The sequence below is a fragment of the Ostrea edulis genome, chromosome 9, assembly GCF_947568905.1.
Source record: "Ostrea edulis chromosome 9, xbOstEdul1.1, whole genome shotgun sequence".
Taxonomy (NCBI): domain Eukaryota; kingdom Metazoa; phylum Mollusca; class Bivalvia; order Ostreida; family Ostreidae; genus Ostrea; species Ostrea edulis.
Genome location: NC_079172.1, coordinates 21106858 through 21130967, shown reverse-complemented (window position 1 = coordinate 21130967; position 24110 = coordinate 21106858). Strand labels below are relative to the sequence as shown.

The following is a 24110-nucleotide window of genomic DNA, read 5'->3' as shown; positions in this document are numbered from 1 at the left end:
CATGTACATTGTATGTCCAATTCTTCGGTTTTGTAAATTAATGATTGACCACACAATTAGCTGTGCGTCAATTTTCAATTTAAGGACATAGGATACCCAACAACATTTGCTGTAGAATTTTGTAATACTATTTATAAGGGTTTAAAATATTCAATGATAACCGATGTGATTTCTCTCTCTCTCTCTCTCTCTCTCTCTCTCCTTTCTAGCCGACCAAACTTATGAAGTGTGAGGACGTCCTCACAATGTGTAGAAGATAATACACACATATATTATTATTATTGAGAAAAGAAGACATTCAGTCAAGTCGCAGATCAGGCAGACGGTAAACGTTTCTTCATACAAATGTCTTGAACCTCAACTTGTCATTACGCACATGATGGATCCACAGTTTACATAGTCTTTATGACTTGGTTGAGTCGCGAATTTCGAGAAAAAAAACTTTTTTCACATTCCCCCCTTCGCATTAGTGCGGTAATTAACTGTTTGCTAGGAATGCATCAATCTATTTATTCCTAAGATCTACCACATGCACATCTTTGATGATCTCACAGGTGCTTGGGTTCAGGACCCCCCCCCCCCCCCCCTTCGAATAAGCTACATGAGTTGATTTAATTAATTTTTGTTGAAAATATTACTAATGCATGTCAACAACGTCTTGCATACCCATAAAGTCCAAAATACATGTAATTCAAAATAAGCCCTTTAGAAAAATACCCTCACTGATTATTATAAGTTCTGTTATAATAACCAGTGAGGGTATTATTTTTTTAAAGGGCTTATTTTGAATTATTTTGGACTTTATGGGTATGCAAGACGATTGTATTGAGAGGGGGGGGGATTATTGATTGTGTCAAGTCGATGTTTGGAAATAATACTTGACGTTAGGGTATTCTCTTTCGAGAAATGTTGAATATTTGAAGTGAAGTGCATATAACGTTATAGATCTGTCAAGAACGACATTAAAACAAGAAAAAAATTATCTGCAACAACTTTTTAATTGTTCACCAAAGAAAGCAGACGATATATAGAGCTTCTCTATCTGCTGGACTGTAAATATCGGATATATGGACCTAATGTATACTGACAATTCAGAAATATTGTGCAAAAATACATGTTGATTAGGCTTAAAAACACAATCTTAATCTCAAACTCCAATGAATATTGTCATCTTTCTATGTTAGGTCGTCGCACTGCACGTTTCTCAAAGCCGGATATATATTTTGAAGGCTTATTTTCATATTTTCACTGCATCAGATGGTACCGGTTTATAATTAATCAGCATCATAATGTGATTTGACATTTTTGCTTTTAAAATACAAGCTTATGTAATCTGTAAATGGCATATCATTTTCTTTGATGGTGTGGACTTCCTTGTTTACACCATAGACAATTATAACAGTTTACACAACAATTAAACATTTTTGTTTTGCAATCCTTTGACTTTTTAGACTTTTATATACAAGAAAGTCCACTTGTAGTGAAAAGGTTATACATGTAGGTGTCCTTTATTTTTAAGAATGGATAAATTTATACTGTCCGTTCTTAAAAATAATGGACAGCAATTGTCAACTTATTGGACAGTGTCAGATAAACCCAATCTACAGGTAGACTGAAAATAAGAAAGACAATACGTGTGTCATGGAGATACAAATTCAATTTTAAATTCCTTACAAGTAAGAATCAAAACAGATATCGGAAAAATCACTGAAACACTTAAAACGATATTTTCTCTTAGTAGAATTCTCTGCTTCAACTCGTAAGATTCACAATTTTTTAAATTCCATTGGCCATTATGATGTCGCATCAAAACTTAAATTTGAAAGACATATTTCCATACTGTATTTGAATTTCGCTGGATTCAGAGGCACAATCCAAAACTTCTTCACAACGCTTTGGGGGGGAGGGGGGGTTTCTTTATTAGCATATCATAATTCTGAATTATTATTTTCGCTTTCATGAATAATTTCATTTCACGAGATGGGCACATTGGGTTCTTTTGGCTGGCGTTAATTATTTCCTCATCCAAATATTCGAAATCACAATGCTTTTCAGATCAAAATTTGGCTCCCAGTGGCAACCTTTTACGTTGTTAAAATGTTGATAGCTTCTGACCCCCTGCCTCGGTAATATTCGAACCCAAGCTACGCCTATGGCTCCAATAAGTGAACAAAAGAAACAGACTTCTACGCAAGACTGGTTATATTGTCAGATTATTAAAAAAATAACTTTATTCATAATTATCATTGTCAATGGGTTTACCTGAGCCTGTCCATTCTTAGAACAAAAGATGTAATGTTTTAAGTAGGATATAAACCTCAAACTGTCCATTTTGCGAGAGAAAGAACTGATCTCGGCCCTACGGGCCTCACCCAGTTCTTTCTCTCACAGAATGGACAGTTTTTGGCTTATATATATCCTTTACAGAAATATCAATTTTGATATAGTAAGTAAGATGAGAAAAAAGACTTAATTTATTGGTATTACAAAGGTATTTAAAAGTTAGGCCGAAACGACTAGGGCCGAAACGACATTAGGCCGAAACTACTAACGGCCGAAAAAACTTGGGGCCGAACTGAAAAAAGGCCGAAACGACCAGAAATCATATTAAACATATATCACACACTTATTAATAACCCAGCATATATTAAACATATCACACACATTGTGGATCAACCTATTGGACACGAAGAGGTCATGTCCTAATTCGCATTACCTACATGTAGAAAACATTGTTTAGCAAGCCAAATACAGTAAACTTGTAATTTACAGGGTAAAACATGTTTGCTGTTTTAGAGCTAGTTTTTTTGCACATCTTGAATGTGTAAACTTTTCCATTTGTTCACAGAATGGACGGCCGGGTGCATGGTCCCGAAAAATTGACAATCTATTGTTTGTGTTGTTGATCTTCACGCACACACATTCATTACATTTACTCTAGCTATTACACATACTGCAATCATAACAGGCATTTTAAGTGCTTCACGCACACACATTCATTACATTTACTCTAGCTATTACACATACTGCAATCATAACAGGCATTTTAAGTGCTTCACGCACACACATTCATTACATTTACTCTAGCTATTACACATACTGCAATCATAACAGGCATTTTAAGTGCTTCACGCACACACTTTCATTACATTTACTCTAGCTATTACACATACTGCAATCATAACAGGCATTTTAAGTGCTTCACGCACACACATTCATTACATTTACTCTAGCTATTACACATACTGCAATCATAACAGGCATTTTAAGTGCTTCACGCACACACATTCATTACATTTACTCTAGCTATTACACATACTGCAATCATAACAGGCATTTTAAGTGCTTCACGCACACACATTCATTACATTTACTCTAGCTATTACACATACTGCAATCATAACAGGCATTTTAAGTGCTTCACGCACACACATTCATTACATTTACTCTAGCTATTACACATACTGCAATCATAACAGGCATTTTAAGTGCTTCACGCACACACATTCATTACATTTACTCTAGCTATTACACATACTGCAATCATAACAGGCATTTTAAGTGCTTCACGCACACACATTCATTACATTTACTCTAGCTATTACACATACTGCAATCATAACAGGCATTTTAAGTGCTTCACGCACACACATTCATTACATTTACTCTAGCTATTACACATACTGCAATCATAACAGGCATTTTAAGTGCTTCACGCACACACATTCATTACATTTACTCTAGCTATTACACATACTGCAATCATAACAGGCATTTTAAGTGCTTCACGCACACACTTTCATTACATTTACTCTAGCTATTACACATACTGCAATCATAACAGGCATTTTAAGTGCTTCACGCACACACATTCATTACATTTACTCTAGCTATTACACATACTGCAATCATAACAGGCATTTTAAGTGCTTCACGCACACACATTCATTACATTTACTCTAGCTATTACACATACTGCAATCATAACAGGCATTTTAAGTGCTTCACGCACACACATTCATTACATTTACTCTAGCTATTACACATACTGCAATCATAACAGGCATTTTAAGTGCTTCACGCACACACATTCATTACATTTACTCTAGCTATTACACATACTGCAATCATAACAGGCATTTTAAGTGCTTCACGCACACACTTTCATTACATTTACTCTAGCTATTACACATACTGCAATCATAACAGGCATTTTAAGTGCTTCACGCACACACATTCATTACATTTACTCTAGCTATTACACATACTGCAATCATAACAGGCATTTTAAGTGCTTCACGCACACACATTCATTACATTTACTCTAGCTATTACACATACTGCAATCATAACAGGCATTTTAAGTGCTTCACGCACACACATTCATTACATTTACTCTAGCTATTACACATACTGCAATCATAACAGCCATTTTAAGTGCTTCACGCACACACATTCATTACATTTACTCTAGCTATTACACATACTGCAATAATAACAGGCATTTGTCACATACATATTAATTTTATATTCTATTCATATTATATTACGAACAAATATAGATCCCATCTATCAAAGTCATGTAACATTAAATCGTACATCCAACATAGTATACTACATAATACTCAAGTTTGCAATATAATGTTAATTATATATGTGTGAAAGTCTCTGTCGTCTGAAAATTCTGCAAATTAATTTGAAGATATACGTACAGATTACTACCCGTGAATTTATCAACAAATTTAATACAGCTATGAATCAATGATATCAATACTATAAACAAAGGAATTTTCTCATATATTTATATATATTATCTTATGTGTTCTAATGCACTTCACCATTGGTTCGTTTGATATCACGTGTCAAAGTATAGAAATACAGATTGACTGGGTATTTCTAATTATAAACATAAAAAAAACTCGGATTGACCTGTACTTTCTAATAATAGATTAGGGAAATTTTGCTAAGTGCAACAATGAATGTGATTTGCAGACGTATGTCATTCCATCCAATCAAATTCTCTTCTCCCGAGTCTTTCTAATTATAAACGTAAACAAGAGGCCCATGGGCCACATCACTCACCTGGGCTCATTTAAAGGTTTTTCCTATTCGCATGTCAACTAAACTTTGATCCCTATTGTGGCCCCAACCTACTCCTGGGGGCCATGATCAGATTTTAACAAAATTGAATCTGCACTATGTCATAAAGTTTTCATGTAAATGTAAACTTCCCTGGTCAGTGATTTTTAAGAAGATTTTTAATGATTTTCCCTATATATATGTAAAATTTTGATCCCCTACTGTGGCCCCATCTTACCCCGGGGACCATGATTTTTACAAACTTCAATCTGCACTATGTCAGGAAGCTTTTGTGCATATGTAAACTTCTTTAACCTAACCTGTACAGAAAATTCTAGCCTTAATTTTGCTCATGTGCAGCTCATGGGTTGCACATGAGAATCTGGTTAGAAACGTATGTAAATTAGGTAGTTTTCAGATCTGCTCATGTACAGATTGTGAGATTATAAGTTAGAGACTAATTTTCTAACCTAATTCCAAGTGTGCAAAGCTTTGCTAACCTGAATTCTCATGACCAAGAGGTTAGATTTCTATGGATAACTGATGTGAGCAAAGACTTAATTCATTGATATAAACTTAAGAATCTTATTAAGTCCAAATTGCACACGTGAACAAAATATGAGCAATTCAGACTTAGACAGATTTCTCTTTCTTATAATGTAAACAAAAATGTCAAGTCCAGTTTGCTCCACAGGCACCTGAAGTATGGATTATTATTACCCCCCCCCCCCTTTTCTTATAATTATTTTTTTGGTGGCAATAATTTCTCTGAAATGTGTGAATTCCCAGTTTATCTCATCCCTCTTTCGATTCATGCAATCGTTTCACGCTTTTTGTAAGCTTTAGAGATTGGCCTTCTACCGGTATAATAAAATGAATAAGTAAGAAACAAAAATTTGTAAACAAACAGGGGGTCCCCACTTCAGGGCACATTTTCCAAGTAATTACAGCATTACCTAATGAATTTTGGCGAGTGGCAGGTCGGGGAGATGTAATTTTACAAATCTCTTCAACCCAAAACCCATCTCATTTCCCATCTCATCTCTTTTTTTTGACACAATATTGCGTGCATTGATTGGACAGGGCTTCATCTCTTCCAATGGCAGCCAAAAAGGAGGTCACAGAGTACGAATTTGCTGTATGCAACGTGTGATTGGTTCGCAAAGACATTCCTAATTAGTCTCGGGATCATTCGAAGGGTCTCTGGATTATTCGCGGACCAATACACGACACGGACAGTCATATACACTTCCTACCAGATAAACAGGACTAGAGAAGAGATTCCTCCCACAATAATTCCTGCTAACTTCTGTCGATGTCTCAACTTAAGACACTGATGATTCTCTATATTTTGGTCCGAAAAATATTTCCAGCCTGCAGGTGGAAAGGTGACTATTTTAACGTATATATATAATTTTCTATATATTGTGAAAACTGCATAATCGTATAATAATAATGACAAAAAATCAATATATGCACCCAAGGGTGCATGAGCCGAGTTGCATGGGATACATTGTAAAGTCAGGAATGATATGGCATGTTTATAATTGTGAAGAACTAATTTCAGTTTTAAACTTTTCGAGTTACTGTCTGAAGTTTTCAATCTATTTTTGGTCACTGTGACCTTGACCTTTGATCTCCAAAATCAATAGGGGCCTTGCTTTGCTGGTATCCAACAATATATCCAAGTTTCGTTTGATTCAAGTTAAAAAAAAATTTAATTATCAGTGATTTTTTTTGTTTTTCAAACTACCACCACTCCTTTTGAATTGGGAAAAATTAGCGACATTTTCCTCAATTTGGGAACAAGAGGCCCATGGGCCACATCGCTCACCTGAGTCACCTTGGCCCATATCTGAAGACTTTCCATATATATTTGCATGTAAAACCTTAGTCCCTATTATGGCCCAAACTACCCTTTGCAAACTTGAATCTACACTATGTCAGAAAGCTTTCATGTAAATATCAACTTCTTTGGCCCAATGGTTCTTGAGAAGAAGATTTTTAAAGCTTTTTCCTATATTTGTATGTAAAACTTTGACACCCCCCCCCCCCCACTTGTGGCCCCATCCTACCCCCCCGGGGGCCATGCATGATTTGAACAAACTTAAATTTGCACTATGTCAGAAAGTTAACTGTTTCTTCTAAATATCAGCTTTTCTGACTCAGTGGTTCTTGAGAAAAAGATTTTAACTATATATTGTATGTAAAACTTTGATCCCCCCTTGTGGCCCCATCCTACCCCCGGGGGCCATGATTTGAACAAACTTGAATCTGCACTATGTCAGAAAGTTTTCATGTAAAAATCAGCTTTTCTGGCTCAGTAGTTCTTGAGAAGATTTTTCCTATATATTTGTATGTAAAACTTTGATCCCCTATTGTGGCCCCATCCAACCCCCGGGGCCCATGATTTGAACAAACTTGAATCTGCATTATGTCAGGAAGCTTTCATGTAAATCTCAGCTTTTCTGGCTTAGTGGTTCTTGAGAAGATTTTTCAAGTTTTTCCCTATATATTTGTATGTAAAACTTTGATCCCCCCTTGTGGCCCCATCCTACCACCGGGGGCCATGATTTGAACAAACTTGAATCTGCAATATGTCAGGAAGCTTTCAGGTAAATTTCAACTCTTCTGGCCCAGTGGTTCTTGAGAAGAAGATTTTTAAATGACCCTACCCTATTTTTGCATTTTTGTGATTATCTCCCCTTTGAAAGGGACATGGCCCTTCATTTGAACAAACTTGAAAGCCCTTCACCCAAGGATGCTTTTGGCCATGTTTGGTTGAAATTGGCACAGTGGTTCTGGAGAAGAAGTCGAAAATGTGAAAAGTTTAACAGACAGACAGACGACGGACAAAAAGCGATCAGAAAAGCTCACTTGAACCTTCGGTTCAGGTGAGCTAAAAATCATTCATAGTAAATTAAAATGGTAAAGATGCATAAAATAATCAAATAACAATTTTTTGTTTGAGGTTTATTTCAGATCTGATTTAAAATCATAAAATAAATCATTATTTAACATTAAATATGAATTGGAAGTCACACCTTGTATATATATATTATTTACTTTTTCTAAAAAATACTTATTGTCTAATTTCATAAAGAAAAAATAAATTATTAATTCACAAGCATTTGTACCCATAATCTTGTAACTATTATATTAATAATCAAGTTTCCAGAATGTCTCTCCTGTTTTGTATTTTTCGAATTTTAGTAAAACCCTATACTGATGGCCACTTCCTGTTATTAGCCTGACCCTACAAAAAATGGCGGTCAAAATAAATTGTAAACAATATGACTTAATGTGCATCTGGAAGCTATATACTTCGCTGCATATCTGCTAATATGGATGCCTCTATTGTTTTACATATTCTTTACAAAACCTTTTGCATGTGCAGTGGTTTGGAGAATAAAACTAGGAAGAAAAAAAAACCTATTTACTCTGTCAGAAATATACGGTAACCTTTTTTTTAAATGGCCCAATTTCCCTAGATTTAAAATTGGGAAAAACATATCTATATAATTGGGGGGAAATAGCTAATTTTAGTGAGGGGAAACAGCCGAATATCGGTGGCATTTTGGCCCCAAAAAAATCACTGATTATCCTCCAGAAACCAACATTTTTTTTTATTTTAAATCTATTTTTGGTCACTGTGACCTTGACCTTTGACCTATTTTCTCCAAAATCAATAGGGGTCTTCCTTACTTGGTACATAACAATATCTTTAAGTATCATTTGATTCGGATGTAAACTTTCTGAGTTATCATCCGGAAACCAAATATTTCTGAAATTTTCATTCTATATTCGGTCACTGTGACCTTGACTTTTGACCTTTTTTCTCCAAAATCAATAGGGGTCTTCCTTATCTGGTACCCAACAATATATCAAAGTGTCATTTGACTCGGATTTAAACTTTCTGAGTTATCATCCGGAAACCAAATTTTTCTGAAATTTTATTCTATTTTCGGTCACTGTGACCTTGACCTTTGACCATTTTTCTCCAAAGTTAATAGAGGTCTTCCTTACCTGGTACCCAACAATATATCAAAGTTTCATTTAATTAGATTTAAAACTTTTCGAGTTATCATCCGGAAACCAATTGTTGACGTCCAATCGCCCGCCCACCCACCCGCCCGCATCACCAAACCAATAGCTGAGTTCAACTTCGTTGCAACTCGGCTAATAATAAAACTAAATATTTAATTTAAATGGTATTAAACTACAGACCTGTTTACAGTCTGTATTTTGACTATATTTGTATGCAATTAATGGAAAAAAGTACCAAATACTGATTTAGGTCATAAAATGACATATATATGGATCAATGATATTCTGACCATACATTTTTTTCTATTACATATTAGTTCAATTAGTTACAAATTCCATTCCTTAAGGAAGTTAAAAAGTTTAAACTCTTTATATAAAATAATACAATTTGGATTTACAAAATTCTTCCATTTCCTTGTATTAGGAGGAGAAATACAGATAAAGACAAATTTTTACGAGTCTTCCGAAAACACAATGTTGGGGTAAACTTATCTGCAACTAGTACTTCTTCCTTCTTTTATCTTAGGAAGAATATATTTGCCTCCGAGATTGAAGATCGGGGGGCATTTGGTTTTTGTCCTGTCTGTCATTCTGTCTAAAACTTTAACCTTGCTAATAACTTTTGAACATTAAGTGATCATTGAGGTGTGATATTTCACATGAGTATTCTTTGTGACAAGACCTTTCCGTTGGTACTAAACCTTTTGACCTTGGACCTACTTTTAAATTTTTTTGCATTGGTCGTAACTTCTAAATGGTAAATATTAGAGCTTTCATATTGCACATGAGCATTTCTTCTGACAAGATCTTTCTACTGGTACCAAGGTAATTTGTCCTTGTGACCTTGGCCATCTTTGGAATTGGTCATTATTGGAGGCATTTGTGTTTCACAAAAGCATCTTGTTTTTAATTATATCTAGGTCAAGCTAGTAGAGGGTCAAAATCTATTTATAGATTCTACCAAATTGACAATTATCAGGAGGAAATGCAAAAGAAATGGGTGTAGGACATTAAAGGCTCTTATAGATTACTATACTTCTCTCCAAAGATTCAAGCGACCAACTCGGCTACTGGAGAAAAATCACAAAAGCCTCCACTTCAGATATGAGATCATAAGTCCCATTAAAGGCAAGTATGAAAAAAAATACCCAACTTAAATATGATTTTATGTGTCAATATTTCATGATTGTCAATTGTATTGATTTTTCAATACCAATTCCTTTATATATTAATATGATAAATAAAGTCAGGTCTCCATAACATGATATGTGCATCTCTGTCCTAGGCATATCGGTATGCAATATGTAGGGAACATTATAATGCTTCAATATTGTACAAACAGGGCACTAACAAACGTTCTCTACACTTACTATGCTCCTTCCGGAAGAGCGCAAGTGCGCAAGCGCACCTTGATTAGCATATCAAAATAAACAATATTGTAAACGTATCAAGTACGAACGTTGCACGCGTCTTAATTGAAGTAGTAGCTAGTAGCGAAACTGCACTGTACGTACAAATTATGGAGAATTTTAAAGTGTTGCCCTTTAAATCGATAAATTTAGAGAGGGGGAAATCGAGTAGGAAAAGAAGGTGTAACGTATATGCATTGTATATATCAAACTCTGAGATTATCCCTGTTTACCGCACACACTGATAACCACGTGTTTGCATACTCTTTAATAACATGTACTCGGCATTCTGAAATAAACTGATGTAGAGACAAGACGCATTCTGTTATACTGTACTACTTTACATGGTGTCAGAAGTAAAAGTACTAAGTGAAACTTCTGTATGTGTATCTCTGGTTATTTGTCACCATGAGCAATCACGAAGATAATGCTGCTACTGCTCCCTCTATTCCTGTCTTTGTGAATCCAAACATTCCAATACCTGGAAAACTGGATCTTAAAGGAAACCTGTGCACGAACTGGAAAAAGTTCAAGCGGATTTGGAGCAATTATGAAACAGCGTCTACTCTCAAGGAAAAAGACAAGGAGGTGAGAACTGCTACCTTTCTTACTTGCATCGGAGCTGACGCTCTGGATATTTTTGATGGTCTTCAGTTTGACTCTGAAGATGACAAAAAAGACATAGACAAAGTTCTAGAAAAATTTGAATCCTTCTGCATTGGACAGACCAATGAAACTTATGAAAGGTACACTTTCTACAAACGAGACCAAGAAATCAATGAAAACATTGACACTTATGTGGCAATTCTCAGATCTCTAGCGAAAACCTGCAAATTTGATGCTCTAGAAAACGATATGATCCGAGACAGAATTGTACTTGGAATCCGTGACAATGGAACACGCAAAAAGCTACTGCAAGAAGCAAAACTGGACCTAAGAAAATGCGTTGACATATGCAGAGCAAACGAAAAGTCAACATCGCAACTTAAAACCATGGAGGAAGTTCACGCTGTCAAATTCAAAACCATGCGAAAAACTAAACCGCTGAGAACAACACAAGCGCACAGAAAAGATTTCAAACAAGTCCCAGAAACAAAAGTTCAAAAGGAATGTTTATATTGCGGTAAAGAGCACCTCTTCCGTAAGGAATTGTGTCCAGCATGGGGAAAAACATGCAGGAAGTGCAATAAAATGAATCATTTTTCATCAAAATGTCTGCAGACAAAGCCGAAATCAAAACGGGAACATGTAAAACAAGTCAACCAGGAATCCAGTGACGAGGAATTCATCCTCATGATCGAAAATGTTAATGCCATTGAGAAAAAGATTTTTGCAGAAATCGAAATTGGAAATGATACAGTGAAATTCCAATTGGATTGCGGATCAACCGTAAACGTTCTACCCGAGAAAATTTACAAAGAAGTCTGTAATGACCCCTATCTCAGGATGTTACAAAAGGCAGACATGACTCTGGTAATGTTTAACAAGTCGGAATGCCAACCCCTTGGAAAACGGCGAATAAGCGTCCGCAACCCCAAAAACAATAAAAAATACAACATAGAAATTGTTGTGGTCGAAGGAAATCTTAATCCTATTCTCGGAGCAAAGGCTGTACAAGGAATGAAAATGATAACTGTCAACACAGAAAACATAGCAGCCATTGAGTCAGCCTCCCAAAGCAACTTCATCATTGAAAAATACAGTGACGTATTTAATGGCCTGGGTAAACTGGATGGAAAATTACACCTCGATGTTGACAAATCAGTTACGCCAGTAAAACTACCAACAAGAAAAGTCCCGATTGCAATGAAGGCACCGTTAAAATCTGAAATCGACAGACTGTCAGATTTAGGCGTTTTGGCTCCAGTAACAGAACCGACTGACTGGATATCGTCATTGGTGGCTGTACGGAAGCCCAGTGGGAAAATGCGTCTGTGTATAGATCCCAAACCTCTGAACAAAGCGCTAAAGAGAAATCACTATGCAACACCAACTATAGATGATATTTTGCCAGAACTAAGCCAAGCCAGAATTTTTTCTGTAGTAGACTGCAAGGATGGCTTTTGGCATATTACTCTCGATGATGAGAGTAGTTTTCTCACAACATTCGGAACCCCTTGGGGTAGATATCGATGGCTCCGCATGCCATTCGGTATTAAACCAGCAAGCGAAGAATTCCAGCGGAGAATGGATGAAGCTCTATCTGGTATACATGGAATCAAAGCGATTCATGACGACATAGTCGTATACGGTTGTGGAAACTCGGATGACGAGGCCATACGTGATCACGACAAAAAATTATCTACCTTGCTAGAGAGATGCAGGGAGAAAGGGATAAAAATCAACAAAGACAAAATGAAACTAAAATTGCGATCCGTGTCATATTTAGGACACATTATCTCAAGCGATGGACTCAAAGTTGACCCCTTAAAAATCAAGGCAATCACTGAAATGCCAAGACCTAAATGCAAAGCAGACATACAACGTTTACTAGGAATGGTAAATTTTGTCCAGAAATTCGCGCCAAATCTCTCGGAGATAACAGCACCCCTCAGAGACCTACTAAAAGCAGAATCGGAATTTGTGTGGGACAATGCTGTACATGGCAAAACATTTGACGAATTGAAAAAACTACTATCTACGAGTCCTATACTTCGTTTCTTTGATCCTAACCTACCGACGACGGTACAGTGTGACGCATCTGAACGCGGACTAGGAGCCTGTCTCATACAAAATGAGCAACCCGTTGCATATGCATCCCGTGCATTAACGCCTACCGAAGTCAACTACGCACAGATTGAAAAGGAACTACTCGCTGTTCTCTTTGCCATGGAACGCTTTGAGCATTACACACTTGGACGGAAAGTAAAAGTGGAATCAGACCACAAACCACTAGAAATCATCAGCAAGAAAAGTTTAGTTTCCGCTCCTAAACGTCTTCAACGAATGCTCTTGCGTCTTCAGAAGTTTGATTACGAGATCACATACAAACGAGGTCTTGAAATGTATCTTGCTGATACACTGAGTCGAGCCTATCTGCCAACTGTACAGATACAAAGAAATGATTCTGAAGACAGAGTACTCGCCATTACCGACCGTGCAAAATCTGAAAAAGATGCAGAGTCCGTTACAATGAGTGAATACGTCACCATCTCGTCCGAAACTCTAAAGAAAATCAAATCTGCAAACTCGCGTGATGAAACAATGCAAAAGCTGTACAAAACAATCAAAGATGGTTGGCCGGAGCGAGATGAACTGACACCCGATATACAGATCTTCTACACATTCAGAGACGAATTGACTTCACAGGATGGTTTAATTTTCAAAGGAGACCGCATTGTTATTCCACCTACATTGAAAGGTGAAATTCTTCAAAAGGTACACTCCAGCCACATTGGTATTCAAGGATGTTACCGTAGAACCAAAGAATCACTATATTGGCCAAACATGATGAAAGATATCGAATCTTTTATCAAGGAATGTCCAGTCTGCTCTACCATACAGGGTGAGCAAGGCAAAGAAACTCTCATTTCGCATGAAATTCCCGATAGACCATGGCAGAAAATTGGAACTGACCTCTTTCAATTTGATGACAAACAATATCTCATCACTGTTGATTACTATTCCGATTTTTTTGAAATTGATCGTCTACATGATAAAAAATCAAAGGAAGTCATCACCAAACTCAAGGCACAAATGGCCAGACACGGAATTCCTGAAATTTTGATTTCAGACAACGGCCCGCCTTACAATAGCAAGGAATTTGCTTATTTCTCAGAGAACTATGAGTTCAAGCATACTACGTCATCGCCATTGTACCCAAAATCTAATGGGAAAGTTGAAAATGCAGTTAGAATTGCAAAAAACCTAATGAAGAAATGCCAATTAGATAAAAGCGATCCTTTCCTCGCTCTATTAGATTGGAGAAATACTCCCTCTGAAAATATTGGAACTTCTGCAGTTCAACGACTAATGGCACGCCGTACAAGAACTCTGCTACCAATCAAAACCGAACTTTTGAAACCAGCCCTAACCCCAAATGTCAAAGAGCGATTGAGAGAACGGAAACATAGATCAGCATTTTACTACAATCGCACAGCGAAAGACCTACCAGAGATTAAAAGTGGGGAAACCGTGAGAATTCGACCTTTTGGACATGAAAAAAATTGGACGAAGGCAAAGGTCAACGAAAAAGTAAACATCCGCTCGTATCAAGTGATCACGGAGGATGGTCGCCTCTATCGACGAAACAGAAAACATTTGCGTTGCACAAATGAGCCATTTGTCGAAAATAACGAGGTAGTGACAGATAAGACCGTTAGCACAGCCGAAAACACACCACCATCAGCAGATAAGACTACAATTGAAAATCATAAACCACCGTCAGCAGATAAGACCAATTATGCTCTGATTTCAACCAGGAGATCTACCAGAGAAATTAAATTGCCGAAACGATACGAGGACTTCAAAATGTATAAGTGATTATATAAAGTGATGAGGCATAATAATCCTCAAATATATATATATAGTGTAAATATATATCCCGATATTTTAGAGACAAAAGATAGTTCTTATTTTTATCATAACTCTGAATTATTAATTTAATTCATAACACTTTGTTAATTTTGCAGTATTTTTTCACTCTCTTATAATGTAAAATAAGAATAATTAAAGAAGGGGGATGTAACGTATATGCATTGTATATATCAAACTCTGAGATTATCCCTGTTTACCGCACACACTGATAACCACGTGTTTGCATACTCTTTAATAACATGTACTCGGCATTCTGAAATAAACTGATGTAGAGACAAGACGCATTCTGTTATACTGTACTACTTTACAGAAGGGACTTAGAATTGATCAATGGTGACTTTTTTCCAGCAGAGGGTCATACTTGTTTGGAGGTAAACAGAACTAGGGCGTTTGATGCAGATGAAGATGATCACATTGCACTGGCAGTCGCTGCACTGTGTATCAGATATATGCATACATATATTTCGTTACAAAGTAATAATTCAGATCTAGCAATTTCTGAAATGTAAAAAAACAACCTTTAATCAGACAGAAACATCCAATCATGAACGAACACCCAATCTCAATTGGGGTGATCGACGCAAAAATCCATAGAACGACGCATAATGAACCTTTGCGAAATCGAAAGTAGAAAGCCTAAATAATTTCAAACAATTGTCACAAAATCTGAAGAAATTGCACATAATTGTCTAAACTTGTTTAATTTTTGCATCTTTAATATGTAAATCCCTTTTTTTAACCTACCATAACTTTAAAAAAAATCGCCAAAATTCCAAATATTAACCGATTTCTTTGCTGTTTGCATGTCACGTTAGAGTTAAAAAAGAGTTATCAAAGGGCAATAACTGCGCATACTTCATTCGGAAATTACCTATACTATTTTTAGTTGCGCAGTTAGCTAGACGAATCGAAGCGTGGGCAAAGAACGATAACTCATTTTCAATATGGTGGTCAATTTGCATAATTTATTCAAGAGCAAAAGTTGCATTGACGTTTGTTAGTGCAGGGACTGACACTAACGGCTGTCCGATTGTCCGGGACAACTTAAAACGGTGGTCGGACAACTAAGTTCTGTAGTTTACCTGTCCGATGGGACAACCAAAAATAAATGAAGGGTATCCGTGAAATTTTAATAAATTCTACGTGAAAAGAGTCCTTAAAGTTTTTGAAGTACATCTCGTCGATAGAAATAATCTGATAATCAATATGGCGTTTTTCTGGTTTTCCCTGATCTAAATTTAGATTGTTCATTAATATCGACCAATCAGCTTCACGGTGTATTTTAATCGCGCCAATCAGATGTCTCTATTGTCGCGTGATTCTTGGAAGTGAACAAACAGATATAGAACACTTTTTCCGAAATTAAAATTCAGTAATTTTTACGAAAAACATGTCCAAAATGAAAAATTATCAATAGGTTATCAAATAATAATTTATTAAAAAGAATTTAAGGGGAATATTCTCTGATTATTTGATCCATTATAGTCTTAAATAAAACATATTACGACGTAAGAAATGACATGTCAGCTTGATGCCAGAAATGAGTGTCATTCAGATCGGGCATCATTTCTACATCATAATCTTTATTAGTTTATAAGTTGAAGACCGTCTGACAGCAGACATGGCCCAACAATTATCGTTGGCAAAGTATTTTAGTGGGGTAAAAGATCGTGAAAAGCGACAAGTTTCGGACAAGTACATTTTCCATTCGGACAACCTAAATTTCATGTTAACTTGTCCGAAGGGACAGGTTGGTATTAAAATTAGTGTCAGTCCCTGACAAAAGGGTATATATATATGTCATTGTAATTAGTTTCAAATTTTTATTTTAATAGATTATATCCAACAGAATTTTGAGACTGACCAGGTCAAGCTATGATGAATGCAATGATCAACAGAAAGTGCCTTGATGCTAAACGTTCTAAAAATGCTGTCAAATTATTTTGACATTGATTTATTATAAATGCAAAATTAACAGCAGCATATCATTTAAGTGTTAATTGTAATATTCTGAACATTTCACAGTTCTATTTGTAGTGCATGTACAATTTTAAAGTCAAGAGATATAAAAATGATATTCACTGTTCTTGTTATTTTATGAAGTGAGCAATTCTCTCTCATGTGGCTTATGTGCCAAGTAAGCAAAAATTTTTGCACATGAGCATTTTGTGAGCAAAATTTCAGAAAATTTGCACATGTGCCAAATTTTGCTCATGTGAGCATTTTACCTAATTTGCATGTTAAATTGCACATGAGCAAAAGTATGTTAGTTCTCACGTGATAATTAAGCTCATGTGCACTTTGTGAGCAAAGTTTGGTATGGGAATGGTTCTTACGGAGAAATATTTTAAAGATTTTTTCTATTTATTAGTTATGTAAAACTTTTATCCCCATTGTGACCCCATCCTAACCCCAGGGGTCATGAGTTTCACAAACTTGAATCTGCATGATATCAGGAAGCTTTCAAGTAAATCTCAGCCTTTCTGGCTCAGTGGTTCTTGAGAAGAAGATTTTTCAAGATTTTCTCTATATATTTGTATGTAAAACTTTGATTCCCTATTGTCGCTTCATCTTACTCCAGGGTGTCATGATTTTAACAAACTTGAATCTGACTATGTCAGGAAGCTTCCATGTAAATTTCCACATTCCTGGCCCAGTAGTATTTTAGAAGAAGATTTTTCAAGATTTTCCCTATATATTTGTATGTAAAACTTTGATCCCCTGTTGTGGCCCCATCCAATCCCCGGGGGCCATGATTTTAACAAACTTGAATCTGCACTATGTAAGAAAGCTTTCATGTAAATTTCAGTTCTTCTGGTCCAGTGGTTCTTGAAAAGATTTTTAAATGACCCCACCCTATTTTAGCATTTTTGTTATTATCTCCCCTTTGAAGGGGCATGGCCCTTCATTTGAACAAACTTGAAAGCCCTTCACCAAAGTATGCTTTTGGCTAAGTTTGGTTATAATTGGCACAGTGGTTCTGGAGAAGAAGTCGAAAATGTAAAAAGTTTACAGATGGACAGACGATGGACAACAGCTATAGGCAATCAGAAACTTTCAGCTGAGGTGAGCTAAAAACTCGGATTGACCTGTACTTCCTAAAAATAGATTAAGGAATTGAATCTATTAATATATTGTTATAATTTCCTGAAATGGGAAGATGCTCTATCCATTATATGCTTCATAAAATTACTCTATCGATCAGTATAAAGAACCTACACTGATATTAAAACAGCTTACTATATATTTTCAAATCTCAATATGTTAAAAAAAGAAAAAAAATTGCAATTTATGTTCCCTAATTTTGTCAAGCATTCTTTGAAAAATAATATAACCAATGTAGCCCTTTCAATCGGTCGATCCATAGATGAAAGGTGAAGATAAACGAACAGTGATCAATCTCATAACTCCTGCAAGATATATCGTTCTCGGTCAATATGCTTTTCTTCAATTTTTGTCCAATTCATTTCAATTTGGGATTAATATTTCATCATTCATATATATCAAATTTTCACTCCAAGAACATTTGTTCAACTTTTATAGTTGAAATTTCAGATTTAATATTCCTGATTTTAAATTTCATTGAAGTTGAACCCAGTTTGCAAAATTTAAAACTTTTCTGTACTATAGACAATTACTCTACCACATTTTCAAATTTTCTAAAGACCTGACTGATTTACAACAATGTGAACAACAAAGTAACAAATTTAGCAAAGCTTTACAATTCTGATTTTATCTTTAATCATTTATAAAATTTATCAAGAGCATAAAAGTAAATATTTTAAAATATCTTTGATTAGAAAGCTATTGAAAGTCTCTGTGTTTTAGTTTTTCTACATTTTCTTTAATGAACTATTTTCCCACTAAAATCATGGTGAGTGATTGGTTCAAATGTGACACATGACTTAATTGGACCGGTGGACATGCAGCCAATTCTTGGGGAGTTATGACACTTTCTCCCGTGCCACTGCATTGAAAAGTAGTTGGTATCTCATTGAAATTTGAATTTTATATATTCAACATTAGGGTATATTTGAATTCATTCTGGAGATTCATTAAGTATTTCTAGCCAGGTTTCATATAGCTAAAAATTTCCATATTTACTTGTATTTTGGCAAATGCAACACACCAGACTGGGATTTGGACCCGGGTCCACTTAATCTCTAGTCAGGTGCTCTACCAACTGAGCTATCTCATTCTGACAATCAAACCTATCTGACCACCATATTCCTCTCTACTTAAATGTCTTCATCAACCCTGGATTTTTATCCCCTGGCAGGCATTTTCACTTAAAATAATAATAATAATAGCCTTTATTTATCCAGGATTACACAAATTAACATATAGCTAGTTTCCATTGTGGTCCTGCATTAAAACATATACACAAACATAAAATTAACATCTAAAATTAGTATCTAAACATGAATACGATATATAAGGAAAAGGTGAAAAAATATAGCATAAGACACACCTAACTAGTGATAAAACTAGAGCAAAGCTCGTTGCAAACAACGAGAGGTCTTCCGTCGGAGCTGTGTGACATAAAAATGTCCTTGGGTCAATTCCTAATGCAGCCTCAGTTAACATGAAAATCTGTTGTAAGTATGAAATCTAAATGTTTCTTCATTACTTGATATGGCCAGGACAGGGTTTGTATTTTCTAAAAAGTGAACTTGACAATGTGATTATGAAATAGTTTGAGAATTTAATATATCATTGAAATGAAGCTATAAAGGTGTACTATAAATTTTTATCGTTTAAGTGTTTAATAAATTTATACTACTCAAGTACATGCGTGTATGATCTCATTCCACGAATCAGTCTTTTGAGGCGCGCGTGTATGTGGGATTAAATTCTTTCAGCATTTAACTTTTCAGTCCCAATAATGAAGAAAAAATTACTATTTAAATTTATGAAATTTATGCCTCAGGACATACAATAAAGGTTTATAGCTGTTACCAATATTTTATCATACAACAAAATTATGATAGCATAATATTCAGACTGAAGAGAATAATTCATCAAGTTTGAATTATTTATACATACAAATCAAATAAATTGCTCTCAAATCTTGAATATTTTATTAAACTTTAATATCTATCTGTGTAAATACATGTAGGTATATTATGTACACAGTGCGCACAGAAGTCGCATATGAATTTCACGCCAGGGGCACGTGCCGAAGCTACATATTTGGACCAGGAGTTCTGAATCAATGTTTAATCAAAGTCATTGTTTTTAAACAATAAAACAACAAATCATTTGAAATGAGACTGGTCGGCCATGGGTTTCTGAATATTCTATACGCATGTTTAGATTTGGTTTAATCATGATTATAAACTATTGATTTCAAAACATGTTCAAAAATAATTCGTTGTTTGTAAAATGTATCCATTTTCTTTTTCATAACGAAGAATTTGAGTAAAGCTTGTGTGTTCAGTTAAAGTAGTGTGAAATCACAGATCGCTAGTCCAGCAGCGATGAATCTCCAATATTAAACACACATTCAATTAGACACAATTGAGAAACGAACTGTATATTAAATTGCAGATTTTCAAATTGATGTCTGACTCAATACTCTAGAGTTTTGAATTTAAAACAAATCAAATGTAAGACCAGGGACGTATAAACAGGTATATACATCACCGGAAAGACTGAATTATTCGAAAAATCCAATATGATCAAAAACATAACATTCTGTGTTATATTTAGGATGACAATGTTTACTTTGTGTACATGCCCTGGTTCACACGCGATGGTTCCTTGAGGCGGTTACGTAATTGTAAACAAAAACAAACCCCGCGATGTATGTAAGATGCGTGTAGTTAATGACTGAGTTATTTTATGCTTGAAGGTTTGTTTCTTCAATTAAATATATCGTTGTTTTAATAACAAACGTAGAAGAGATAACCTTTTCCTCTTTTTTTCTTTGGAATGATTGTTTATATCAAAGCTACTAAATAATAAAAAAAGAAAGTTGTCGATAGATGATTTTTAAAGGAACCATAGATCATGTTAAAACCTTATTTTAAAAGAATATTAGCATTTCATGAAGTCAGATTTATCAATTAAAGCAAGTTTATTTAAGTTATACGCATATTTTTCCCCCTTCACCTACCTAATGATACGTTTACCTGTTTGCGGGTCAAGCTTTTTGCTCATATATAACACAATACTCAAGCAAAATATTATGTTTATGAGATCAATAAGATGTTAAAGAACAACTTTTCCAGCGAAAGGCATATCGAAATATTTACCGTTTTTGAGTTATAAAGCGAAAACTTTGAAGATCCCCAGATCCCTAATTTAAGGGGCCAGCCCCTTTTTAGGGATATCAAAAGAAAGCTCTTAACATTTTGCACAACTTTTGTTCTACACGTCCTAACAAAATATTTTTAGTTTAAAAGATACAAAGGAAAACGTGTAATTTTTTGCTCCTTTAGGCGTCCTAATTTTTTAACCCTGTCAACCACCATTTCGAACGCTGTAATCAAAAAACCAAAAACGATGTGCACAACTACAATGCTCCTACTTTTCATTTTCAATGCATTTTCTGCTCAAGCTTATACAGTCTCGGAGCCTTTGTCTGGAAACCAAAGCCCTTAAAATTTCATTCAAATGGGAATAACTCATGAACAGAAGGGAATTTCTAAAATGTAGTACATGATTTTAAAATTGTTCTGTAAAGTTTATAAACCCTGAAAATTTTAGCAAAATCCATGTAGAAATGAGCGAGATATGAAGCTTCAAAGTTAGCATCTAGGAAAAAGAAAGAAAAAAAGAATAATATTTAAGAATAATCTTAACCAGCACAATCAGTAGAAGGTCTTACGTTGTTACGGAAGACCTTAATGATATATATAGGACTATAGGGATAACGATGTAAACTTTGATTAAAATGAAATATATAAGGACAAAATACAATTTCCGAGTTGCCCAATAGTTCTTTCCCTTTGTGGAACTCTTATGCACAGGGAAACGCAAAACATACTTTCGTCCACATATGGTGGGCAAATTTCCACCAGAGTTCGTTTGCTCACAAACCAAACTCTTCCACTTAGGCATTATGGGATAGCGATTTCTTAGGCCGTGTATACTGTGACGTCACTGTAGAATGACGAAAAAACATAACGTCAAACGTAAACAACTTTCAAAACAAGAACGTAAACATCAATTTCATTACTGTACACAATAATTTGAACAAAGTCTCCCTACTTTTTAATGATCTTTTGATCATTTTATGTTTAAAATAAATTCCATACTTTTATATTAATGCTCTTAAAATCAATATTTTCAAATTTTTAACTGCGAACTACTTCTTTAGTGTTACTTGCCTGCGTGATAATCGCGGACTCACAATATACAAATCTGTATATTGTGCTGCGTCACATAGGAGAGGTCTATTCGTAGGTGACGTAATGAGGCCTCGACGGGGAGTTTGATATGGTGGGTACAAATGCTTACCAATATCATTGCCTATATATATATATATGTAAGATTCTAAAAGTGTGATGGCCACGCTCAAGGTGGCCCAGACCCCCTGCATTATAAAGTGGCGCCCCCCGTAACTGCAATTCCTGGATCAGCCCCTGACCATCACACTTTGAATAGAGTCTTACATATATAGGCCTATATATATAATTATATGGATCTAACATGGAACAAAATTTTACATTTGGTTATATGAAATCATAGGGATAATTATACGTGTTTGAAAATAAACATGTTTGCATCATCATGATTTTGTTGTTGTGGTTTGTTTGTCATTGTTTTTGTTTTTTTCCACTGACCGACTTCTTGGGTTTAGGAGTGTCCTCTACGCTACAGCTGTTCTAAGCTAACACTAACAGTCGTAATTTAGGACTATCAAAATATTTAATTAGTCTTTGACTTATAAAATTGTCTTTTTTTTTAATTTTTTCTAATGACAGAGACATGTGATAAATTATGACTACGTGCAGGCCTGTATATTTCCTTATCCATCTTGTTGAACTTTGGGACTACTGGATCTTCACGCCAACAGTCAGTATGATTGTGTCTTTACTAATGATATCATCGTCGACCATATACATTTAATCGCTAATCAATACATAAACAAATATGTATGAGAAGAGAGTCTTATTCCAAATACATGTTAAAATACAGAGTACATACTTACACTTTCTTCGCATAGCCCGAGCTCTTTCAAGTGATGCACTAGTCTGGTTCCCGAGGCCTTCCGATGTGGAAGGCCTCGGGAACCAGGCTAGTGATGCACGAGCAGAAAGTAGGAAAACCCGGGTGTTGCTAAAACGCGGAACGAAAACCGGAACGGACTAGACGGAACGGAACGGAAAACAGAAAATATATTATGCAATAATATTAGGAGGAGATAAGCATTTCGTAAAATTAAAAGGCTTATTATGAACAAGGGAAGCAGAAATTACACCGAGAACAGAAAGATATCCTCAGAATCAACTATTTCATATCAATACGGTTATACCACATACTTAATTCATGATTATATATTTTAAAATGGTGTATTTTGTGGATAAATGTACCAACAGGCGCGCTTGCTTAATATTTTGCATAGTGTAGTAAATTTTAATAAAAAATATTAAGCAATCACCTGTTGGTACCATCCTTTTTCCCGGCTTTGACATACTCTATCCCCCCCACCACCACCACCACCACCACCACCACGATTGTGACAGTGTGTTGTTTCAGAAATGTAGAAGAAAAATAAGATAAACATACTGAAAAAGACTTGAATTTTAATTGAACCCCTTTCAAATTTTATTACTTTATTCTGGCTGTTACCTTAAGAAAAGATTTTATGAGCCTACCCAATGAATAAAAGTTAACCCCCCCCCCCCCCGAAAACAACATTGTAAAAAAAAAGATACAATAATTTTTTGAACAATTTTCCCCAAAACATCGCCTTTTTAAATCAAACATGCTTTTAATCGAACTAGATATGTTTAAGATAACTGAACTTGAATTTAGTTTTACACCTGCTACAATAAACATTTATATAAATGCCGTATCACATCAAATTTC

General features: G+C 35.3%; 2 protein-coding genes across 15 annotated transcripts in view; one reads left to right on the top strand and one right to left on the bottom strand.

Annotated features, from left to right (window-relative positions):
• LOC125659417 (uncharacterized) overlaps window positions 1–23665 on the bottom strand; it is a 56430-nt gene extending 32765 nt beyond the window's left edge. For 4 of the 14 annotated variants that reach the window (XM_048891087.2, XM_056148817.1, XM_056148811.1 and 1 more), the window contains exon 1: window positions 23226–23665. The gene's annotated coding sequence lies outside the window, so the exon portion shown is untranslated. Of the gene's footprint in view, window positions 1–6035; window positions 8583–22062; window positions 22179–23225 lie in introns of those variants that run through there. The other 10 variants (XM_056148812.1, XM_056148816.1, XM_056148815.1 and 7 more) reach the window with 7 other exon arrangements.
• Window positions 10944–15017, top strand: LOC125679938 (uncharacterized protein K02A2.6-like). The gene has a single exon (XM_048919385.2). It carries the CDS (start codon window positions 10944–10946, stop codon window positions 15015–15017), a length of 4074 nt encoding a protein of 1357 aa, XP_048775342.2.
• Window positions 23666–24110: the final 445 nt, after the last annotated feature.